The following is a 25,044-nucleotide window of genomic DNA, read 5'->3' as shown; positions in this document are numbered from 1 at the left end:
TGTGTGTGTGTGTGTGTGTGTGTGTGTGTGTGTGTGTTGGGGCATGGGTGATAGTGTACAGAGGACAGAAATACTACAACCTTGGCGTCCACTAATACTTTCTATCTGGGGGGAAGATACACGAGTTAGCTCCTGAATTGCTCCCCTCCACCCCACTTGCCTTCCTCCCTCTTGGTTTTACTTTTCACTTTTTCTCTTTTCTCCTTTCCTCCCTAAATCCCTCCCTCTCCACCTTCCCTCCCTTTCCTTAGCCCCTCCCTATTCCCTTCCCTTGCACAGTTCTTCTCTCTTCCTCTGGCTCCCTCTCCCTCTAGCTTTTCCCCAGTCCCCTTTCCCTCCTCCACCTCTCCGCGGCGTTGGCGTCAGGCCCCCAGGAGCGTGACGCGCCAGGTCTGGGTGGGAGCTGTCCACTAGCTCCGGGTGCTGAATGCAGCAACTGCTGCCGTTGCGGCGGCAGAGATCGTGGGGGCCTTTTCTTCTCCAAGAGCCTTGCTTTCTAGTCCTCGGACGGTCAGCTCACCGCCCCGCCACCTCTCTTCCAGCACCACCCCTTTGGGAACTGAGCCAGGGGGGCAGCCGTCGCGGCGGCGGGTGCTGAGCAACGGGCGGAAGACAAGACAACACCTGGCAGCAGCCTGGAATCTGATTTGCTTCTGCTCGCCTTTTATAAGACATACATTTATATACAGTTTTGGGGAGTCTCGAGGACTAAGCCGGATCCAAGTGCCGGCTGCCTCCCACCTCGGCCGCATCGCTTCGCTTTCTCCTCCCACCTTCAGCTTGCACCGCAAACAAGCCTTACCTCGTTGCATCTGCGGGGAGAGGTAGCAACAGCGAGCCCAGCCAGCCAGAGGCAGCTGCGAGGAGGGAGGGGCGGGGTGGGGGGCAGGGAGCGGGCCGAGGCCGCCCTGGGTGGGGGCAGAGCTGCCGAGAAGACCCAGCAGCCGCCCTCCTCCGCCCGCATCCCTCCAGAAGCACTCTTTCTTGATTTTTTGAGAACCGAATTATTCCACTAGTATTATTTTATTTTTTCTTACCCCTACCCGCACTCCCCACCCGCCCCCACCCCACGCCTGCCTCGTCTTTGGTTGCATGGCAGCGCTGCCCGGGCGCGGGGGCTCAGGGCCGGCCCCCCGGGAAGGAGGAGGAGGAGGAGGATCATGAAGCCGGGAGTCGCGGCCGCGCCGGACGGCGGGCAGCAGCCAGAGGACGAGCCGGAGCAGCCCCCGCCCCGGAGACACCCGGACGCCGACGAGCAGCCGCCGCCGCCGCCACAGGAGCTTCGGCGGCCGCGGGCAGACGCTGAGGAGGAGGAGGAGGGCGACAACCACCCAGAGGAGGAAGAGGAGAAGAAGGCGAGGTCACTGGCTCTCCCGGACTTGCCCTTCTCCTGGCCCTTGCCCCTCGCCCGAAGGGGCCTTTGATGGAGCCAAGGGGACGGGGCCGTGGATTTACAGGCTGCAGCATGGGTGGGCTGAGTGCTGAGATCATGTAACTACTCCCTTCTTTGCCCCCCTCCCACAAGCCCTCTTCTCTACCCCCTTCTTCTACTCCCACTTTCTCCCCACACCCCCACGCCCAGCCAGAATCTTGAAGCTCAGGAAGGAGGCACCTCTCCAAGGGTTAAGCGATCTTTTCTCTCTTCTTCCTCTGCCTTTCGCTTCTCCAACCCCTCTCTTCTCCTAATTAGCTTTCCCCTCTTCTATGCAGCCCTTTGACTGCAGAGGCAAAGCACAAGCCCCCTGCCCAATTTCTCCTGCAACCACCACCCACCCGCCCACTCAACTGCTCTCTTACAACCAACTCTGGTGCTACTGGGGTGAATTGCCCCAGTTTTCTGCCCAGGAGAGTTGAAACTTCTCCCAACCTTTCTCCCACTTCTACCCACCTTCCCAACCAGTTTCCTACTATCTGAGGAAAGCTATCTTTTCTCACACATGCAGTCCTCAATCCTTCGTTGAGCTAGTTTGCCCTAAAACCAGCTCAGTCCACTCTCAATTTGATTTATAATCTTACCCACCCTCCCCCTTTTATATAAAAGAAAGAGATTTCCCACTGCCTAGGAATTTGGAAGGAACCCAATAATTTCGTAGCCAACCTCTCCTGGGGAACTTTCTAACAATTAAATCTTGATCTCAAGGTCCTAACAGCTTATCCTCAATACTTCTATCCCCCTGCCCCTACCTGTGCCTCCAGGTCAAAGGCAGAAAGGAAACACCCTGAGCAAAGTCTAAGGTGGGGGTGGGGGGAAGAGGGCAAGAAAAACTTTTTTGTTGTTTGGCTTCCCAGGTAGAGTTCAGAATCAGTGACTCACAATGCTCAGTTTTGGGGGCATTTATTTGCTGTTGGAGGGGGTGTAAGAAGAGCCAGTGAAAAAGCAGATTCCCTTCCTAATACAGATACGTTGTGGACCCCCAAACCCTCCTTCTCTCCTCTGCAAAGACTCCAGCTTCCCCTCCTGGCTCTTTGCCTCGGCTGGGCACATGCTGATGCCCCTGAGTGGGCTGCTCTGTTGGTGGTGGTGCTGCTGCTGTGGCTGCTGCTGCTGTGGATTGTGTGCCCCCGACCCCCAGATGTTGCGCCACCAGGGTCTCTTCAAGTGCCGCTGCCGCATGCTCTTCAATGACCTGAAGGTTTTTCTACTGCGGCGCCCCCCTCCAGCCCCCCTGCCCATGCACGGAGACCCCCAGGCCCCCAGTTTGGCGGCCAACAACAACACCTTTCCGGCTCTGGGTGCCGGGGGTTGGGCAGGCTGGAGGGGCCCTCGAGAGGGGGTTGGCAGGGAGACCCCTCCTCTGCCACCTCCACCACATTTGCCACCTTCTTCTGTGGAAGAAGACTGGGGTGACCCAGCCACAGAGCCACCGGCCTCCCTGCTCAGCAGTGCCTCCTCAGACGACTTCTGTAAGGGGAAGGCTGAGGATCGCTACTCACTGGGCAGCAGCCTGGACAGTGGTATGAGGACCCCGCTCTGCCGCATCTGCTTCCAGGGGCCAGAACAGGTGAGTCCTTTTTTCTCTTCTCCTGATTCCTGGTGGTATCTCCAGTCTTGCAGATTGCTACTCGCCTGCTTGCCCTGGAAAACCATTATGCTGTCTCTAGTGTGAGGTCTATAAGTTTTAAGAGCTTCTCGATGATGTTTCTTGTGGTTAAGTTTACTCGAAAGGTAACTGGTTCCTGGTGGAGCCTCTTTAGTTGTACTCTCCTTTTTACATTTTCCTTCCAGTGCTAATGTCTTCAGTTTCACCCCAAACTGTCATAAGTATCCTCAGAATAGAAGATCCAGAAATCAGAAGCTATGAAATGAGAGAACTTGGTGGTACATACATGCTTGCGGCCAAGGTATTTTCTTTTATCTGATTTGTTGTGAATGACATTCTTTCCAGCTCATCTTCAGCCCCAGACTCAAATTTCTTCACTCTCTGAAAGTGTGCTGAGCTCTTGTTCTATTTCCCTGTTCCCATAGACTGAAACCCTACAAGCCCGTTCTTTTGTTTTGAGACTACCCCCTCCCATATGACGTTGACATCCTCAGCAATATGTTCTGGTCACTGAGCAGGAAATGGAGAGGAATCCTAGGTCCCAGAAGACTATTCAGTTTGCTAAGACATTTCTTGGCAGACTCAGGTTTTTCTAGGTTGGAAAGAAACAGGGAAGTGGGAATGAGAGTGAGTTCAGGGACTTGGAAAAGGGAGTAGGGAATCTTGTTATAGCTGTTCCCTTTTTCAGGTTTGAAGTGACCTTGTCTTCAAATGTCCCTTAAACTCTCTCCATCCAGGGTAGGGAATGCCCAGGGCCTCGTGGACCACAGCTTTCCTAAGTCTGGAGGATCCTTCCCACTCCATGCTTTCAGATTTTCACAGACAAGCTCACCCCACCCCACCCCTTCCAGCTTCAGTTCCAATCTAGCGGTTGAAACTCTGGCTAGCATGTATACATTCTTCTAGAGTCATGAATTGTGGCAATACTTGCTAGAGAATCCCAGATAGAAAAGGCTCACCTGAAAATCTGCTGTTGTTAGTGATGCAGGAGAAGCAACATTCCCTTGCAACCTGGGCGGGGTTATGGAGACATACTAGCCACTTCTTTAGTACTTTCCCTGAAGTGGAGGGAAGATTTTTAGGGTGCTCCTCCAACAAGTGGCGGCACAGTAGGATGCCATGCTGGTGCTTCTTCTTGCTTGAGTTCTTGCTGAGGGCTGGCTCTGTGAGATGCAGGCTAGATGACATTTTCATTCATTTTATCTTTGCTCTGAATGGACAAAGCACATCAGGGACCAGTGATGAGGGAGGCCATAGCCTGGGAATTATGATAGGAGGTGATATAGATCTTGGTGTGAATAAATGCCTCTGAGAGGCTGAAGGCCGGGTTCTTCTTTCGTGTAACCAGGATTGCTTGAAGTTCCAAATTAATTGTTGCCCAGAGGTGAGGACTCCTGTTAGGTGAGAAGGTCCAGAGCTCTACTCAGCTCCCTCCCCTAGCCCTCCTTGCCACTCCCAGCCCTGGCCTCCAGCAGAGCTACAGAGTGGAGGCGCTTGGCTGCGAGCAGTAGTGAGCCTCCTGGTGTCTCACTTTGTGGTGTTCCAGTTTCAGACTTTCCTCCAATAGGGAGCTTTATCTTTTCCAGAAGAAGGAGTTATTTATCCTTCCTAACTTCCTAAGCTATTTCTTGCTTCTTACATAGGGGCTGGCTTGGATCTGCATGTCACATGGGCTGCTGGGATGTGGCTTCTGGCAAGAGCATCCATGTTTCTAGAAAATGGCAGGACCCGGAGCCTGTCCTGCGATGATATTTCACCTCCTTTGTGAATGTCTTCAAACTGTTTTATGCTTCTGGGCCTCTTTTTCAACTGATTTAGAGACACCTTTGCCTGCCTCCCTCCCTTCCTTATGAAATCCAGGAGATAATGTGTGTGAAATGCCTTGAAAATAATTAATATATAATGAGCATGGATTTTGATAATGGAAAAGCTGTATTTTATTAGAGAAAGAAAAAGAAAAGGATCATTAACAATACCTTAAAATACTGTCATGTAATACAGGGTCTGGTAGGAGGTTAGGGACTTTCCTTTCTTGCTCATCATTTTTAAGATGTGTCCTAAACAAACCATTGAATGAAAAACCTATCACCTATAAAGGAATGGGATGTCTTATTATGTGGGGAGACTAGGGGTCATGCTGCATTAAGACTGGATCAAATCCAAGTACAGTGAAACCTGTAAGAGCTGGAACTCGATGGGACTACCTTGTTTTTCCAGGTCTTGCGAGTTTTCTGCCTTTGACAGGGCACAGTCTTACCACTTTTCCATCACTCGTTTTAGTGAAAAATATTTGCATTTTCCTTCTCTGACAGGTTGCCACCTTACACAGATTCCAGCTTTGCAGGTTTTACTTTACATGCCGCATATGACTATTATGTTTTGGGGGCTTGCTTAATCTGTGCAGGAACCAGACATTTTAATGAGATTCTGCTACAGTAGTTAATAATAGTAATATGGATACTATGTTAGACGTGGAGAACACATTTTCCCACTTTCCTCTTGTTTTTCTTCACAGAATTGCAGTAAGGAAGGGAGGGAGGCAAAGGGGGCGGGGATGGGGAAAGCCCTCCAGAAAAGGCAGAGGGATGGGGAAAGTGAAAAACTGAGATTTTAGTATTTTAGTTTCTGTTCAGGAATACAGCTGCCCAGCAATTGTCCACTCGTGGTCCTAGAGGGAGTGTAGACAGGCTGTAATCTTAGTAGCTGAGCGTCTTAGTCTTTTCCCTGCCCAAACAAAGCAACTAAAGGGTCCCTCAGTCATCTGCCACTGTTTCAGGGGCTGGTAGGCTGCCACATATGAAGACTGGGTCTCTGCCTACCAGAGGTTTGCTTGTGTGTGGTGAGGGGCAACTGGAGGGTCCAGCTGGGCCCACCTTTGCATGTATCTAAAAAGGACTTTGCATCCATTTGTTCATGCATGCATTTACTTAACAGATGCTTAGTGGGCATTGACAGCATGCTAGATGCTATCCCAGTGAGTATCCAGAAGCAAACAAAACAGGTGAGATCCTGCTGTCCTGAAGCTGCCATTCTAGTGGAGACACAGAAAGAGACAAGTAAACTAGTAGGTCAATAAGATGATTTCAGGTGGTGTTGAATGCTTTTTTCTAAAACAGGAAAATGGGTTAGACAAGAATGAAAGGGAGGACATGGGAAAGATAGGGCGATGAGGAGCAGCTTTCCTAAGAATGTGCCATTTGAGCTGACACCCAAATAATCAAAGGACCCAGCTATGCATAGGTCTAGGGGGAGAGCATTGCAGGTGGAGGAAACAGCCATTCAAAGGCCTGAGTGGGAACAAGCTCCGCGTGTTTGAGAAACAGAAAGAAAGGAGGACAGGTGGAGGGAGAGGAGTGGGGCGGGAACTAATGCGTTGAGAGTTCCAGCTGTCTGAGTGGCCACTTGCCTTCTCTTAGTCATTCATTCAGGTCAGACAGGGGTCAAGGATCCATAAGAGTATAGGACGAGAGCCCAGTCGGCAACCTCTCCCTCTCCATTCTTGGTTGAAGCTGCTTTAGATCACTTCAAGGGACAGTGTGCCATGGTGGGTAAGTCAGGGTCTTCGAAGTCAGATTACACCAGTTTGAGCCTTAACAAGTTAAACAATCTCTCTGTGCCTCAGATCTGTCATTTGTAAAACTGGAATAATGATGATAGTCCCAATTTCATGAGATTACTATGAGCACCAAATTAGTCGAGACCATTATGGAAGCGCTGGCACATAGAGTTTTGTTATTGTTGTTGTCGTCATCATAATTATTATTATGATCACAGAGGCAAGAGAGTGGTCCCTCTGCCTTGTTTATAAAGGAGAGTCTGCCCTGGCTCTCAGGCTGGCAGGAGGACTGCTATGACTGTGGTCTGGCTGTGGTAGTAGATTGCTTCTTGGGTATTCACAATGCTCTAGGCAGAGTTCTGGTCCTCTGTTGCTAGCATCAAAGTCTTTATTAAGTGCCTACCTGTGCCTGCTGCTCCACTGAGCAGGGTCCAGAGACACAGGGAAGCTATGGCCCTGCAATGTGGCCCTGTCCTCTGGGAGCTCTACAGTCTCACCCAGACATCACGGAGGCTGATAGAGATCAAGAACACACAGACAGGGCGCCTGAGGTGAATGCCAGTAATATCAGGTACAAGAAAGAGAAGAGATGTGTGCTTAAAGGCAGCTGGTGTACAGGGTGCCTATTCAGAGAGACAAGTGGGGGAATTTGCTACCTTTTCCCTGATCAGTTAGAGGAGGCTTCTTTGTTGCTGCTGAAGACCAAGTGAGAAGAAATAGACTTAGGCTGCAAGGCTGAGGTTAGACAGCTGGAAGCTGAAGAGATGTGAGACACGTGGTTAGACAGAGGCAAAACTGCCTCCTTGGCTGGGTCAGCTATAGAGTTCCTGGAGGGGTGTAAGGATGAAAGCCACCATAGCAGCGAGGAGACCCCACTTGTTATAACCTAAGGGAAAGGAGGACATGAGGACCCTTGGAATGGAGATCAAATAGAGCAGTTTTAGGAGGAACCCAAGCAGTATGCTTAATTTTCTTAGCACTGTGCTTCAATTTTACATTTTCTGTCTCCACAAAGAGGAGGCCCACCTAACATTTATGGGCCCTAGGGCGAGTGTCTAGATGGATGCTCACACAGAAGAGATCAAAGTATTTAAAAGAAATAACTCAAGCTAACAAACTGTGAAACAACATGCATTCTAGTCTCCTATCTTGGCAAATATACCTTCATAATGACCTGGGAGACCAGGTTTAAATTTAGAGCCTCTGGATTTCTCTGGATTCTGTGCTGAAATATAGCCAATGGAGGTTGCTAGCCCTGGTTCACAGCCCACCCTGATTCTCTTTCCACTGCTGGCTCTGTGCCAGCTGTACCATGAAAGGTCTTGATGCATGTGTATGGACACTACAGCCAGCTTGTCCAAGCTCTGTCTACACCACTGCCCCTCCCCAACAGCCACCCCTGTGCCCACCCCCTCTGGCCTAGGAGGGACCTGAAGAAGAGGACGCTGCAGGTCCTGGGAGCAGGCTCAAAACTGTCTGGGCAGGAATTCTGGAACCCAGGTAATCAGAGCATGTTCTAGAAGAGGGGCATGACTCCTTGACCCTGTAGACTCCCTGCCTTGTGGGGAAGGATGAAGCTGAAAGAAGGGCTGGAGGGAGACCCTTAGGGAGGTGCTGCAAAAGGACTGCAAGATCCCTGGAGGCAGCCGCTTGTGTCTTTTTGCCCTTCATTGGATCATCATCTCCCCTCCCAGTGCCTGACACATGTTCACTTGCTGAATGAATGACTTTCTGGAACTCATCCAGTGGGCAACTCCACAGGTAGGGCAACTGGGAAAAGGAGAACACTCGGGAGCATCAAATGCTGAAAGTGTGCTCTGTAGAAGAGGCGCAGACCCGTCCTGTGGGGCCACAAAGGGTGGCACCTAGGGCAATGATGGACTCTCCAGAGAAGCAAACTTGGGTTTTGATATCAGAAAGAACTTTATATCAAAGCTGTAACAAAATAGTATGTGCTGCCTTAGAAGGGAAGTTATGCGGGTGACTGGGACTAGATGACTCTCAAGATCCATTCCAAGCTTCAGAGCTGGGATTCATTACAATGAGATTGTTTTGGGGTCTACCACCACCGCCAGTTGCTGTCGAGTCTATTTTGATTCGTGGCGACCCCATGTGTGTCAGATTAGATTTGTGCTCTGTGGGGTTTTCAATGGCTGATTTTTTGGAAGTAGATCATCAAGACTTTCTGCCGAGACATCTCTGGGTAGACTTGAACCACCAGCCTTTTGGTTAGCAGCTAAGTGCTTTAACCATTTGTACCACCCAGGGAATTCTTTGGAGTCCAGAGAGAATTTTAATCTAAGGAGAAAGAGAGGACCCCTCATTCCTCTCCAATTCAAAGGGTCATCTTGTCCCAGTACATCTATCCCCAGTGTACACAATACCTGGCATGTGCACATGTGGTTTTAGCAAAGATTGTAAAGAACAGTCTTTGTCCTGTGCTCATAGAAATCCCCAGTTTAGTCAGTCATAAACATACACCATGAACACACCATGGTAAAAGAGCAAGCCCTTCATGGCCAATAGGCAATAGACATTATCATGGGTCTACGGATTCAGAATCATCCCAGTAAGGGGGAGCTGAGCTTACCCCAGAGTTTTGAGTGGGTTATTTCCACTTTAGTGTTTCAGTTCCTACTTCCGCCAGTCCTCGTTCTATTTAAACTGGAGATGCCTAGGACCCTTTCCTCACTCAGGGCTCTCACCCTACCATCGGGTTCCTGGCTGTCTCACAGATTTAGCTATCAATTGTTTACGTACACACACGCACATATAAATAAAACATTGAGTGCATCTGCTCACGTTCACAGATAGAACTGAGATGGGCAGGAGGGGAGATACCCTGGTGTCTTGACAGTTGTGGAGTGGCTGTCACCTAAGATCTTCAGTCCCGCCCCCCCTTTTTTATATAATTGTTTATACACAGTTGTTCCCTTTGGAGTACTCCTTCTCTTGCCAGCCTGCATCAGTTCATGGGTAGGTTGGCTAACGTATTGGGTGTGGCTTCTAGCTGAGTCCTCATACAGAGAGTTACTTGATAAGGCTGTTAGGGCAGGAGGTTGTGAAATATGGATTTCAAAAGAGCATGGGAGAAGAAAGGAGAGATATTGGGAATCACTTGTGTGCTCACTCGCTTGCTCGCTCTCTCTTTCTCCCACTCTCTTTTCCAGCCTGTATATTGGAGAAGCCCAGCAGTGGCCTATGAATTGGAGGGGAGGTAGTGAAGGGGGATGGGATCTTCCGAGGAGTGTGGGAATGAGTGAGCTACTTCTTGTTTGCTGGGAAAGAAGCCAAATTGGAAGTGAGCCTCGATGTAAGGAGCTGGCAAACGAATACCGTATGGCCCAAGCTGCACACTGTCCCCCTCCTGAGATGGATCATATGAATGATAGTTTATGTGTGCATGTTATGTATACTACACATTGGTACCCCTCACCTGTGTATGTTAAAAGTAAAAGTGAGGTGCACATGGGGCTGGCTGCTTCATAATTAAATAGATAAAATTGAATAAGTTACAATTTGAGTGCTCAAACTGTCAGCAGCAGTCAGCAAAAAAGGGGGAGTCTGCAAATATAGGCTTCGTCAAACTCTGTGATCAAAGGAATGTGGACTTCACACCCCTGCAAGGGGGCAAGCAGTCCCCAGGCTTTAACTCAGCTCATTGCTGTCATGAGAATTTCTCCAGGGCCCGTCCCCAGGGTTAAGGAGGACAGGTCAAATTACTTTCCTTCTTTATGGAAAGATTACATGTGATTGAAGAGAATCAGCATCATTTTCTCCAGAAGAACCCTCCTGAAGCCACCCTAGTGGCTAGCAAAGGGCTGTGCACACAGTAGGTGCTCAATAAGTATTTGTTCATTCTTTCCCCTCCTTCCTGGTACATGCCCATTCCAGATGAATAGTGCTGTGTTCTGTCCTTAGTGTATACATGGTGGAAGGTGTATTTGTATGTGTATGTGAGTGTGTGAGTGTGTGAGTGTGAGTGTGTGCGACAGTGTGGTGTGTGACAGTGTGAATGTGTATGTGAGTGTGTGTGTGTGTGTGTATGAGTGTATACATTAAAATGTCAAGCAAGAGGGATATGGATGATCCCTGGAGGTCTTATTCGGTCTCGTTTTCTGATTTCATAATGACAAATAATGATGATTCTCATCCTAGTAATCATGGCGATTATTATCCTGGCTTGGGACCATTTTGCCAGGAGCAGACCTTTTCTCATTCTGTTGCAGAAGGATGAGAAGAGCGTGAGCTTTGAAGTCAGAAAGACATGATTTAAATCCCAGTTTGGGCCCTTCCCAGCTGTGTGATCTTGAGCAAGTTATTTAACCTCCCTGGACCTGGATTTCATTGCTTACAAAATAGGGATAAAATACCAAGCTTGCATGCTTGTTCCAAGGAGTCAACATGATGCGTTAAAGTTCCAAGCACACAGCAGCTGTTCATTAAATGGAGCGGTATTTACTGCATTCCGTCAGCATGTCTCGGAGACCTGGGGTGAGTCTCGGATCGCACTCCCACCTTTTCTCCCACCCTTTCTTACTGGAGCCTTTAAAAAGTCAGATGCTCTAAGGTTATGCTCAGACTGGAAAACCTTCAGCTGTTTTGTGCCTGACAATCAGGGGTACATTGTTGCCTTACTCAGCTGAGCCTTCATCCTCTCCTCCCTGGGCCCTGCGCTCCCCACATAGTTGACTTTTTCCATCTCCATCATCTCTGTGCCCCTGACAGGCCTTTATGAAGCAGCAGTCTCTACTTGGCAGGAACTGTGTAGAAAGACATTTTCCTGGACTTTGAGCCCCCAGAGGCCAAGAGCACATCATGCACACGGAGGAGTACGCAGAGGAAGGGGCAGAGGAAGTGCATACCCAAAGTGCACACAGCGAGAGGCTTGCATTCAGGGTCTTCCCGAGACTGTTGTTCACTGCCATCATCGAGTCAGCGCCGGACTCATGGCAACCCCGTGCACAACGCAACCAAACACTGCCCGGTCCTGCGCTGTCCCCGTGATTGATTGTGAATGGGACAATATTCCCCTGTGAACCACAGTAAGAAATATCTTCCAAAACTTAGAATTTAAGTTTAAGATGGCTAATGGATATCTTCAGATTTTCTTGGAAATTCATTGCACAAACTGGAATTACTTTCCAAGAGACTTAGGGAATGCAAATATGCTATTTTAAAATGCTTTGAATATTGCAAATAAAACAAATCATTTTTGGATTGTTTGAAAAAATAGAAGGTACATGAATATGACAAAAATTATAAGTGACTGAAGTTTGGGTGGCACTGACTTGGGCTGTACACATTACAAAAGTTCTGAAACATTCTTGGACACCAAGAGGTGCTTCAGGAAAATGCGGAAATGCAGATTCTCCAGCCATGGCCTCAGGGAGGGGCCCTGAAATCTTCATTTTCAGCCATAGACTTGGGCAATTCCAAGGTAGGGGTTACTTTAGGAATAATGTGGTTTAGACAGCAGCTTGAGGAGGCAAATGGGGAGAAGAAATAGCTCCACCAAACCTGAGGTTCTCAAACATGCAAGGAACAGGGGTGTGTGAACTGGGGGGGAGGAGGGAGGGGTTAGTTGGCAGGACACAGGCTTCACTACGGTGGCAAAAATAATGATTGTGACTTAGGGCGAACCCATGTGTGTCAGAGTACAACTGTGCTCCATAGAGTTTTCAATGGCTGATTTTCGGAAGTAGATCACTAGGCCTTTCTTCCTAGGCACCTCTGGGTGGACTTGAACCTTCAACCTTTCAGTCAGCAGCCATGCGCACTGACCAAAGTTTTTACGTGGCCCTACATTTCCCTACCTCCCTTTTAGATAGGTGGGGACCCTGTGACTAGCTCTGGCCAATGGACTGCATCACTCAGGGTAGAGGCAGAAAGGGACAATGCCTGTTGCATCTCTCTCTTTCCCTGCCTTGGTGACTGAGGGCCACAAGTTCCAGATGGGAGAGCCCCAAGATGGAAAAGGAATGCCTAAATCACACGGAACTGTGGCATGAGGGGACACAATGTTGACTGTGATAAGATATTGAAATTGGGAGGCTTATCTGTTGCTCAGATAATGTTACTTTCCCTGACTAGTACAACCATCAGTCCTCACTCTTGACTTACGTTCAGAGGGTATTTTTGAGCAAACTCAAATCAGAGGCCTCCCTGGGGAAGCCCCAGAGTCCCTGAGCAGAGCAACAGATGGTGCGGAGCTTTCTCCCTCTCAGCTTGCTAAGTAGCAACAACGAAGTGCTTCGGCCCAGGAGTGGGCGGCGCATCACATTAGCTGTGGTGCGTCATCATTGCCCGGGACTATAATATGGCTCTAGACAGGGGCGGGGAGTGGAATCCTCCTGCGCGCCGGGAAAGAGAAGAAATCCATATCTGGGAGAGTTCTAGAAGTCTCTCCCTCAACAACATTAGTACCTCTCTCTTAAGGTAGTTGTGGAAGTTAAATGAGATAACACGTTAAGCATTTAGCACCCTGCCTGACCCACAGTAAACACTCAGTAAATGTTAGTAATTATTGCTATTACTTCTATCTTTATAAAAGGAGGAGGTTCTAAGGAATCTCCAAGCATCTTCCAGTTCTGTTGTCATCTTTTACATCACATCTGGCGGATGAGCAGTACCTGGGGCTGGTGTAAATTCAGTCCCTTCATTCACCAACAGAAGAAGTCTTCCTAGAAGAACGGACTTCGAACTGAGTCCTAATGGCTGGAGCTGGGAAATAATTTGGAAAATAGGAAATAAGGACTGTTCCAGATCTAGAACAATGGAAGCAAAGATTCAGAGATGCTTCTGGAGAAAATTAGCATGGTGGATAGAAACATGGGACTTTCGGAGCCTGGGAGAACTGCATTCAAATCCCAGTGTTGCTGTGCCATGGATGTGTGACCTTGGGCAAGTCCTTTACAGACTCAGAGTCTTAACTTCCTCCTCGGTAGAAGGGGAATGATAATAATAGAACCTGTCTCAGAGGTGGTTGTGAGGCTTAAATGAGATAATGCATACAGAACTCTTAGCATAGTGTGGAATGCAAATATACCATAATACCACCAACATACAATAACCATTAGCTCCAGACGTTCTTATCTGACCTCACCCAGCTCTTCATTGTCTTCTTCTAACTTTCTTTGAGGATTTCTGCTTTGGTCTGTGTGTGACTGTGGGCTGCTGACTTCAGGAGGAGCTGCCAAAATATCATACGGAGTGTTGTTAGTGGCTGTCAAGTTGCCCCTCGAACTCATGGCAGCCCCATGTACAATGGGACAAAATGCTGCTTGGTCCTACGCCATCCCCATGATCAGATGTGGATCTGACTGTTGTGATCCATAGGGTTCTCACTGGTTGATTTTTAGAAGTAGATAGCCAAGCCTTTCTTTCTAGTCCATCTTGGTCTGAAAGCTCCACTGAAACCTCATCAGCATCATAGCAACACACAAGCCTCCACTGACAGGCAGGTTGCTGCAAATGAAATGCATTGGCTGGGAATCTAAACCAGGTATCCTACCACTGAACCACTACTGCCCCCTAGGTAAACCTAACTACACCCAAACATTGCCTAGAGATAGAAAAAAAGAAAAAAGAAATTATCTTACAGGTATCCGTACTATGTTTTAAATGTAGATGGAAGCCATTGTGATGAATAAAATCAAAAGCATTCCTAAATTTAAAGTTACCACTTGTCATTAAGTGCGTTGACAAGAATAGACAACAGATACTTAACAGATACAGTCATCTGAGGGTTTGTGAAACTTTTTGACATTAAAAGGGGCTCAAATGAAGGGCATTCTATAAAATAATTGGTCGACACTTTCCAAAAGTGTCAAGGTCATGAAAGATGAAGAATAACGGGGGAACTGTCACAGATTGGAGGAGCCTTTGGAGACATGACAACTAAATAACAATCTGTGATCCTGGATTGGATCCTGGACGAGAAAAGGGACATTAGGGGGACAAGTGAGGAAATTTGAATAAGCTGTGTAGGTTAGTTAATGGTATTGCATCAATGTTATGTTCCTGGTTTTGATCTTTATGCCATGGTTATTCTAAGATGTTAACTAATTGCTGTCGAGTCAATTCCAGCTCATGGTGACTCCATGTGTGTCAGAGTAGAATTGTGTTCCATAGGGTTTTCAATGGCTGATTTTTTTGGAAGTAGATTGCCAAGTCTTTCTTCCAGTGTGCCTCTGGGTGGACTCCGACTGCCTACCTTTCGGTTAGTAGGGAGTGCATTAACCATTTGCACCACCCAGGGACTATATAAAATATTAATATTTGGAAAAGCTATGTGAAGGGCATGTGGAAACTGTGCTATTTTTACAACTTTTTTTGTAAGTCTAAAATAATTTCAAAATGAAAACTTAAAAAATAAAATTATTTAAAAGGGAATTACTGGTGTAGAGAGAAGAGCATGGGTTTGGTGATTAGAAAAGCCTGGGTTAGAATCCTTACTAGCTGTGTGGCTTTGGGCAAATTAATTAACTCCTCTGAACTTCAGTGTCCTCTGTCTTAACGTGCAGCAACTAAAAATACATACCTCATAGACTTGTGAGAATTTAAAGAGACAACGTCTAGCACTGTGAATGGAGATTCCAATAAATGGGGCTAGTTCTTCCTCTCAGCCCCTCCTTCCGCCTCTGTCCAAAGTGCATGGTGAAGATGCCTCGCACACTTCCCCAGGTGAAAGTACTATGTGCTAAGTGCTTTGAGATTGACAGGGTGAGCCCTGAGCAGTGCAAGCGTTGAGTGGGCAGGAAAGTTTTCTCAGTAACGAATCTTAAGCATATAAACAGAGTTAATAATCAGCAGTATAAACAGCATTGACCATTATGCAGTGTCCTTTACTGCTTCTTAACCCGACACCCCGAAAGGAACGCTCTGGCACACTGAGTGTGGGCTGTATATTTTGATTCATCCTATGGTGATCCCTCCAGTATCCCAGATGTAAGCCTCTGTGGAGCACCGTGCTACTTTAGAAAGAAAAATTTCTAGTCTTGGGGCTCTGAGTTCTTCAACGTGTTTAGAAAACAGCTGCCAAAACCAGGCAGCTGCAGGTGAATGGGAGCAGGTGGGTGTGCAGAGGTGTATGCGCCTGTTGTGTGTGTTTGGAGCTGAGTGAGAAGCTTGCAGGGGCAGGGGTGGGTGAGCATGTATGTGCATGGAATACAACTACAATATTTAACACAGGAAAAAAAGACACGTTGGTGGGGTGATTCTGGGTCTCCACTGGTGTGGCTGCTCCCATCTTTTGGTCATCTTTGTTCCAGAGTCCAGAGGATCTGGTCTGGTTTTTGCAAAGTCACTGCTGAGATTCTACACAATGCTTGTTATCTTGTTTCCTGCTTCTGTCATCTATTAAGTGTTTGCCCGCAAAAACAAAACAGAACAAAAAATCAGTTTGGGGTTTGAAGGAGTATATAATGCAATTTCAAGGGTTCCCCATCTTATCTCCTCCTCCCAAAACACTTAATGGGCCATGGCCCTAGAGAGAGGCTCCTCTTTAGATTTAAATTAATTTTCATCCTTCCTATTGATGCAATTCAAGTCAGAAAGTATTTATTTGACATGATGCCTAGAATTTGCTTCAGAATAATCCAGTGATTATAGATGCAACAAGATTGGCCATGTGTTGATAATTGCTGAAGCTGGGTGATGGGTAAAACTTGTTATTGTTGAGTTAATTTCAACTCATGGAGACCCCATGTGTTACAGTATTTTACCCCATAGGGTTTCTTGGCTGTGATTTTTATGGAAGCAAATTACCAGGCTTTTCTTCCATGGTGCCACTGGGTGGGTTTGAACTTCCAACCTTTAGGTTAATGTTGTTAGGTGCTGTCGAGTTGGTTCCAATTCATAGTGACCCTACCTACAACAAAATGAAACATTGCCCAGTCCTACACCATCCTCACAATTGTTTCTAGGCTTGAGCCCGTTGTTGCAACCCCTGTGTCAATCCATCTTGTTGAAGCTCTTCCTCTTTTTCGCTGATGGTCTACTTTACCAAGGCATGATGTCTTAGGCTGGGTTCTCTAGAGAAGCAAAACCAGTAAAGCATATAAATATATAAATAGAGAGATTTATATCAAGGAAATGCCTAACACGGTTGTAGAGGCTGGAACGTCCCAAGTCCATGGATCAAGATAGAGGCTTCTCCTGATTCACGTAGCCACAGGGGTTGATGAACCCAAGATTCGCAGGTTGGAGAGCAGGGCTCTTGCTCACAGGCTGTGAAGATTGATGAATCCCAAGATTGGCAGGCAAGACCACAGGTAAACTGCTAGCTCAAGTCCCAAGAACCGGAGGACAGGTGAACAGGAGCCAGCTGTAGGATCCAGAGCAGGCAAAATCCAGAACATCCACTTATATTCAGATGCAGGCCACATGCCCAAGGAAACTCCCTGTCAGCTGATTGGCTACTCACAGCAGATCCCATCATGGGGGTGATAACATATCAAATCTTAACAGGGAAGCAATCACAACATTATACAACAGCCAAAACACTGAGAATCATGGCCCAGCCAAGCTGACACACAATCTTAACCATCACAATGTCCTTCTCCAGGGTCTGGTCCCTCCTGATAACATGTCCAAAGTACATGAGATGAAGTCTTGCCATCCTCGTTTCTAAGGAGCATTCTGTCTGTACTTCTTCCAAGATAGATTTGTTAGTAGTAATAGCACAAACCATTTGCACCACCCAGGGACCCAGGTGATAGGTACAATGGGGTTTATTCTACTAATCTCTCTACTTTTATGTGTTCAACATTTTCCATAATAAAAAGTTAGAGCCTATTGTTTGGTTGATAAAAAAAATGTTATGAAAAGACAATTATTAAACAGGTTGTACAAAAAAGGGAGGCAGAGCTAGCTGAGGGTGGACAAGATATCTTTGGGTACACTTGACCAGAGTCAAAGACAGATAGGACCTGAGTGAATCCCACCAGGTGTTTCATCAGTCTTGCTCAATGAAAAGAATAATTTTGATGATCTCTTAAGGGATCTTCCATCCCCAAAGGTCATGATTTAAAGATGAAAATGTCCTGTCATTCATTTCCCTCCTGGTCCACCTGTCTGGTGGAAGCAAAAGGATCAGTGTGACCATTCACTCAGCAGACATTGATTGAACACAGCTGCTGCCAGGCCTTGGGGATATGGAGGAAAGACGAGGAGCTCTGAGTCTAGATCAGAGACTGGAGAGTTAGACAGCAGCCAGAAAACAACACGATGAGTAACTTTGATAGGGATTGCATACATTGCACTAAAGAACCACGCACGCAGGACAGGTGACGAGTAATGCCTGGGAGATCCAGAGAAGGATCTCCAGAGAAGTTCACCTTTGAGTGGCTAAGTGGGATGAGCAGGTGGAAAGACAGTTAATGGTGGAAGTGTTTGCACAGACAGCAATAACAGATTCCTTACCACTTGGCTCAAGGCCTCTCTCACTCTCTCATTGCTTTTCAGATTGACCCTCCTATGCTTTAAGAGGAAGCTCTGGTGGCGTAGTGGTTAAGACTCAGGCTGCTAACCAAAAGGTTGGCAGTTCAAATCCACCAGGTGCTCCTTGGAAACCCTATGGGGCAGTTCTGTTCTGTCCTATAGGGTTACTAGGAGTCAGAATCGACTCGACGTCAATGGGTTTTTTGGTTTTATGCTTTAAGAAAGGAAGCCCTGGTGGTACGCTTGGCTGCTAACCAAAAGGTTAGTGGTTTGAACCCACCCGGCAGCTCTATAGGAGAGAGACCTGGCAATCTGCTCCCAGCTAGAAAACCCTATGGGACAGACTCAATGGCACCCAGCAACAACATGCTTTAAGACCCAGTATTACTTTTGATGGGGAGTAGGGTGCACTAAAGTGTGGGTAGGGAACAGGGAGGGTAGGGGCTTATTTACTCCTCTTTAGAACTTAGTTCATTCCATGCGGCATCTTTGAGCTTGGGCCTAATGGCCTTTCTGTGATTGGAGCCTAATGGTCTGGATGGCCTTGGGAGCCACCATAAAAACTCTGAAAAAATTCTCTTGGTTGATTGAATTGAATTTTTATCTGGAAGCCCCAGGGGGTCTGGAAGGACCCTTGAGAGTCCAGGAGCTTCCTTATCCTCCAACACATGCTGAACCACAAGCTCACATTCTTGGGGTAGGAAGTAATGAGCAGATATTATTTCCATGATTTCTGGAAGTGAGAAACCAGGACCAGAGAGGTGAGGTGACTCGTTCAAGATGGCGGGCAAATCACAGAGCTGAGATCTCCTATTTCTCAGCCTGTGGCTGACCTGACCTACCTTTCTCAATATTTTTCAGGCTGATAAATGCCAGAGAATCCATCTGGACCTTACAGGGGGAAGAAATTCTTCCTTTCTCCATCCCTTTTCCAGCCACAGAACTATTCATTCATTTACTTCTTAACACAATGTAATGCGGTAAAGTGTTAGTTTACCAGAATGTTTGGAGAATGGAAGAGTTTGGGGAGAGAAAATGGGTAGGAGGGGGGTGAGTTCATGATTAATTTAATTTTCTAGTGAATTTAGGGCTAACTCTATAAATTTTATTTCAGTTTTATTGTTGAAAATCTTTAGAAAATGTGAGTCCACTTTGCAGTGTGTTTGGACATCACCCAGAATTTCTTTGGTGTTGGAGGATTGTTGTTTAAAGTCTGGCTCTGTGGTTATAGAAGGCATAAGAAATGAAGTTCTAGCTTCAGACACCACAGGATATCTCTTAGAAGTTGGTGGGTAGATTTTATTTAAACTGTAATATCAACTTGCTTTATCTTCCTTTTGCAAGAGTGGAGAAAAATTTCCAGTTAGTTCATTTAAGTCATATTTATTGAACAGCTGCTTTGTGCCAGGACTGTGCTGAGGATTCTGGATCTAGTGAACTAGAACTCAGCTCCTGCCCTCTAGGAGATTGCAATCTTTTGACTGCAGGTGCGGCAATTATAAGACAGGGCTAAAACCAAACCTGTTGCTGTCGAGTTGATTCCGACTCACAGCAACGCTATAGGACAAAGTAGAATTGCCCCATAGGGTTTCCAAGGAGTAGCTGGTGGATTTGAACTGCCGACCTTTTGGGTAGCAGCTGAACACTTAACCACTGTGCCACCAGGGCTCCAATACAGTGCTAACGACTAAGCATTGCGAGGAGTGATGTGGGAACCCAGGCTTGAGGATTAAGGAGGGCTTATTACAAGAGGATATAGCTATGGTAGTGGTGGTTTGGTGGTAGAATTCTCGCCTTCCATGAGGGGGACACGGATTCCATTCTCAGCCAATGCACCTCATGCACAGCTACCTCCCGTCTGTCAGTGGGGGCTTGCTTTTTGCTATGATGCTGAACAGGTTTCAGCAGAGCTTTCAGTCTAGGAAGACAAACTAGGAAGAAAGGCCTGGTGATCTACTGAAAAATCAGCCAATGAATCACAACAGTCTAATCCCATTGTGCATGAAGTCTCTATGGGTAGGGGGTTGGCATGTTGGCAGCTAACAACAACAGATCTGAAGTTGGCCGTGATAAAAGAGAAGGACAATCCAGGCAAAAGGAGGATCTTTTTCAAAAGCACTGAGGGAGGAAAGTAGCGTGGCCCTAGGAGGAATGGAAAGGCCCTGTTTGCTTTAATACACAAGTATTCATTCACCCTCCTTTCTCTGCCCACTCTGGTTAGTAAAGTTGGATCTGCCTTCCTAGAGCATTAGATGCGATGGCTGTAAGCCTCATTCAACTTGGGGTCTTCCTCTGTGCAGCCCCCAGCTCAGCCGAGCCTGGTTTCTTCTACCAGGAGTCTGTCTTACTTAGCCAGCTTGAGGGAAGGGTGTTCAGGAATCTCAGCATCTTGGATGATCTCCATGGTAACAACCACTTCCACCCAGCAACAGGTTGACAAAGGAGACTGAACAGGCCCAAGAACTCTAAACTCAAGGTCCCTCCAATGTGGTTGATAAACAGTGTCTCATTCAAAACCCAGGCGTACTTTTCTTCCTTGTCTCTTACCTGGGGCAATTTTCTGGCCAAAGAGAGCCACAATAAAATGTAAAAATACAGCACAGTCCCCATAGTTTTTCTAGACCTTCTGCTTTTCCAGGCTCCCCATCTCTCTGTGTTTTCTCTTGCCTGTGGAGATCTGGTAGACACAGAACTAAGGTACCATGCTTGCCTTTTTTCCTTTTTAAATGATCATTCACTAGTTGTCATCAGCATTACCACCTACCCTTGTTCTAGGAAATGTTAACAGGTTTTGTTACTTATAGAATAATACAATTTGAGAAAGGGGCAACCCTTTATTTAGAGGTAAGTGTATCCAGGACCAAACGGTAAGTGAAGTGTCCATGTTGCTGTTATGCGCAGGGACTAGGCTAGACATGTGCAATCTAGTCATGAATAGGCCACCATCACATGGAACTTACAGTGTAGAAGTGAAGTCTAGCAGAATAATAGGCCCCCAGTCATGATAGGATAATGGGCCCCTAGTCTTGATAGCAGCAATCAAGAAATCAAACAACATATTTCATTGGGCAAATCTGCTGCAAAAGACCTCTTTAAAGTGTTAAAAAGCAAAGATGTCACTTTGAGGACTAAGGTGTGCCTTACCCAAGCCATGGTGTTTTCAATCACCTCATATGCATGAGAAAGCTGGACAGTGAATAAGGAAGACCAAAGAAGAATTGACATCTTTGAATTATGGTGTTGGTGAAGAATATTGATTATACCATGGACTGCCAGAAGAATGAACAAGTCTGTCTTAGAAGAAGTACAGCCAGAATGCTCCTTAGAAATGAGAATGGCGAGACCTCGTCTCACATACTTTGGACATGTTATCAGGAGGGACCAATCCCTAGAGAAGGACGTCATGCTTGGTAAAGTAGATGGTCAGCGAAAAAGAGGAAGACCCTCAATGAGATGGATTGACATAGTGGCTGCAACAATGAGCTCAAGCATAACAATGATTGTGAGGATGGCACAGGACCAGGCAGTGTTTCATTCATTGTACATAGGGTCACTTTGAGTCGGAACTGACTTGATGGCCCCTAACTACAACAACAACAAATCATGACAGTGGTCCTAGTAGGCCTTGGGCAACCGGGTAACTTGCTCCAGTTCCTTGGCACAGTTAGGCTTGCAGCCCTTGCCTCCTGATGTGATGTGAGTGAAGCTTTCATTGCTAAACCTGGGACAGTCCCAGCAAAGTGGGGCAGTTGGCCAGTTTACAAGAATGTTCCAACTAACTACACTGTATAGTGCTAGACCCAGGGGCCATACCTCACATACTTCATGTCTGTTTGTCCATTTGTTGGGAAGCACTTGTTGATTGATTGGCTGATAGGTGACTGTCTTCATGCTCTAGGAGAGCAACCGTCAAGTCTTTGCTAGGCTGCTTCGAGATAAGGTGTGATCCCTGCTAAGAAGTTAGGTCTCTAGCGCAGAACTTCTGAAATTTTAACGTACATATGAGTCACCTGAGGTTCTTTTTGAATTGCAGATGCTGATTCTGCAGGCCTGGGAAGGGACTTGAGATTCTACATTTCTGCAAGCTTCCAGGACAAAACCGATAATTCTGGTTCACAGACCCCACTTGGGGTAACAAGGTAGTCAGTAGTTCTCACCCTTAGCTGACACATTGGAATTATTTGGGGCTTTTATAGATGCCCAAGAAGGCACTGATGATTCAGTTGTAGAATTCTTGCCTTCCATTCAGGAGACCCGGGTTGCATTCCTGGTCAATGCACCCCACACGCAGCCACCGCCTGTCTGTTGGTAGAGGCTTGCGTGTTGCTAAGATGCTGAACAGGTTTCAGAGAAACTTCCAGACTAAGATGGACTAGGAAGAAAGGTCTGGCAATCTACTTGCAAAGATCAGCCAATGAAAAACTCTATGGATCACAACGGTCCAATCTGTAACTGATCATGGAGGTGGCACAGGATGGGGCAAAGTTTCATTCAATTGTGTATGGGGTCACTATGAGTCAGGGGGCCAACTCCATGGCAGCTAAGAACAACACAGATGCCCAGGCCACAAACCCAGACCGATGAAATCAATCTCTAGGGGTGGGACAGGCATGAGTATTTCTAACTCTCCGCAGGAGACTCCAATGTGCAGACAGAATTAAGAATTCTAGGAAGGGTTGTTGTGTGCCATCAAGTCAACTCCAACTCATAGCGACCCTATAGGACAGAGCAGAACTGTCCTATATGGTTTCCGAGGCTGAAATCTTTCTGGGAGCAGATCACCAGGTCTTTTCTTCCATAGAGCTGCTGGTGGTTTGAACCACCAATCGTTTTGGTTAGCAGCTGAGCACTTTAACCATTGAGCCACCAGGGCTCCTTCCCAGAAAGGGAGGTGGAGGGAAAGTACCAGAAAAATACCCGCTTGATGATAAAGACTGATCGATTGGTCCAGATGGGCTAGGCTGTGCTATCAAGAGATTTATTGGAAGTAGAATCAGAAATCTAAAAGAAGGAGCTCATTTTGGAAAGCCTAGAGGCAAGAATCTTAAAAAAAAAAAAAAAATTCAGAGTATAACAGTTTGTGTTCTTTCGCTGATTAGCAGGGAATCAACAAGGTTCTTTGAGCCCAGGGTCCAACTTTGTGGGGAGGAGGGACCCCCTGCCCTAGAAGTAGCTAGCAGGAGAGAGCTGAGCCCCTACCTCCAGGCCAGCACTGCACAGATTTCATAGACTGAGTCATCTAGACGGGCCCTCTGCTATTCAGCATTCCTTTTATTTCCTTGCTTGTTGACACTTCCCAGCAGCTGCTCCAAACATTTCCCATTCTCATCAAGTTGCCAACCTCATTCTCAGCAGATGACCTTGCCTCCTACTTTACTGAGAAAATTGGGGTCAGCCTGTGAACATTCCATCATCTCTCCCCTCTGCCTGCCATCACTCCCTTTCATTTTTGCAAATGTCTGTCTTTACCTAGTCTCTCCCCTTCCCTCTGATTTGAATGAAAGGCACCCCGCCTCCTTCCCAAAGTGACCCCATGCCAGTGCTTATCCCAGCTTCTTCCATCTCCCCAGCAACTTCATTTCATCCATTACCACCCCTACCTGCAGCCCCAGACCTCACTTGTGGACCTCTTCAATCATTTCCTCTCTGCTGGCTCCTCTCCTCTACCTCCTCTCCTCTACACACAGGCAGGCTCAGGGTTTAAATGAAAACAGATCCTTCCTTCTACCTTGATGCCCCTTGGAGGTGTAGTCCTCTCTCTTTTCTTTGTGTCCTTTCCTGTTTTGCAGTCTTTTTGCCCCTCTACTACCTGACTGAACATGTTCCTTGGAAGACCCCTGATGACTTAATTCTAAGACCAAGTGGACTTTTAAAAGCCCTTGCCCTCCTTATTTGTTCTGCAGCACCAGACACTTTTTGTCCTCCCCTCCTTGCCAGTATGATTTCCTCTCTTGGTTTCTGGAGCCATATGCTCTCTTGGGTCTATGTCTTTCTTAATGTCCACGTGCTGTGAATATGAGGATCGGCTGCCCAACATCTAGCCCACCCTGCTTCTGGTGAAGCATTGGGTCTTTTCCCATTGTTGGGTCATGAAATAAATCAACTGCATGATTGAGTGGCAGCTAGCATTCTCCTTCCTCTCTCCCTGCCCCACCATGAACTAGACTAGAGTAGGGTAGAAGCTAATCAGAGTACATCCTTCACAGGAAGGAAAAGTATTACTAAATGCGTATTTTTTTCACTGTGGACTAGTAAAAAAGTTGGGAAGCTTCTGTTCTAGTTTGCCTCCCAGTACTGCAGATCTGGAAAGTAAAAACAACTAACTCAACTCTTCTCAAATCACTCTAAGAGTATTTTCTTAAAACTGAGCAGTCCTCCCAAATTCCCTGTCTTGCTGATGGTTTTACCGGGGTTACTGCTTCCCCACCACCTCTGTGGACTTCTCCCTGTCACCCCCTCCATACCCAGTCAGCACTAGGTCTTACTCGAAGGACTGTAGTATTCGTCCCCCCTCACATTTCTCCTTGTCTCAGTTGCAATTACAGATATTATTGTTCATACCAAGAATATTATAAGCTTTCTGACTACTCTCCAGACCTGCAGTTTCTGGAGTCCCCCAGACTTAAGTTATAATCCCAAACTGTCATTTATTAGCTATATGATTTCAGGAACACTGTTTGGCATTTCTGAGCCTCAATATCCTCACCTGCAAGGTGGAGAGATTTAATACTTTCCTCACAGGGCTGTTCTTAGGATTAAATGAAAGATACATAAATAATATATATAAAGCTGAATAAAGGATATACAAAATGTTGGCAAAAGTTGGGAACTCAGAAGTTAGCTTCCAGCCTCCTAATTCATCATACACGCTGCTACCAAACCTTCTGTGACTCCCTATTGCTCACTGAATAAAATATCTGAACTCTAGTCCTAGTCTCTTGTTATGGATTGAATTGTGTCCCCCCAAAATGTGTGTCCACTTGGCTAGGGCTTGATTCCCAGTAT

The 25,044-nt window shown here is 46.8% G+C and overlaps 1 protein-coding gene across 1 annotated transcript in view; it reads left to right on the top strand.

Moving 5' to 3' along the window:
• Positions 1-2,292: 2,292 nt before the first annotated feature.
• MARCHF4 (membrane associated ring-CH-type finger 4) overlaps positions 2,293-25,044 on the top strand; it is a 99,819-nt gene continuing 77,067 nt past the window's right edge. The window contains exon 1 of the mRNA XM_004376296.1: positions 2,293-3,002. Within this exon, the coding sequence (XP_004376353.1) occupies positions 2,484-3,002 (519 nt within the window). The 5' untranslated portion in view covers positions 2,293-2,483. The remainder of the gene's footprint in view (positions 3,003-25,044) is intronic.

This window comes from Trichechus manatus, unplaced genomic scaffold, assembly GCF_000243295.1.
Source record: "Trichechus manatus latirostris isolate Lorelei unplaced genomic scaffold, TriManLat1.0 scaffold00041, whole genome shotgun sequence".
NCBI lineage: Eukaryota > Metazoa > Chordata > Mammalia > Sirenia > Trichechidae > Trichechus > Trichechus manatus.
This window is presented reverse-complemented; position numbering and strand designations above follow the sequence as displayed.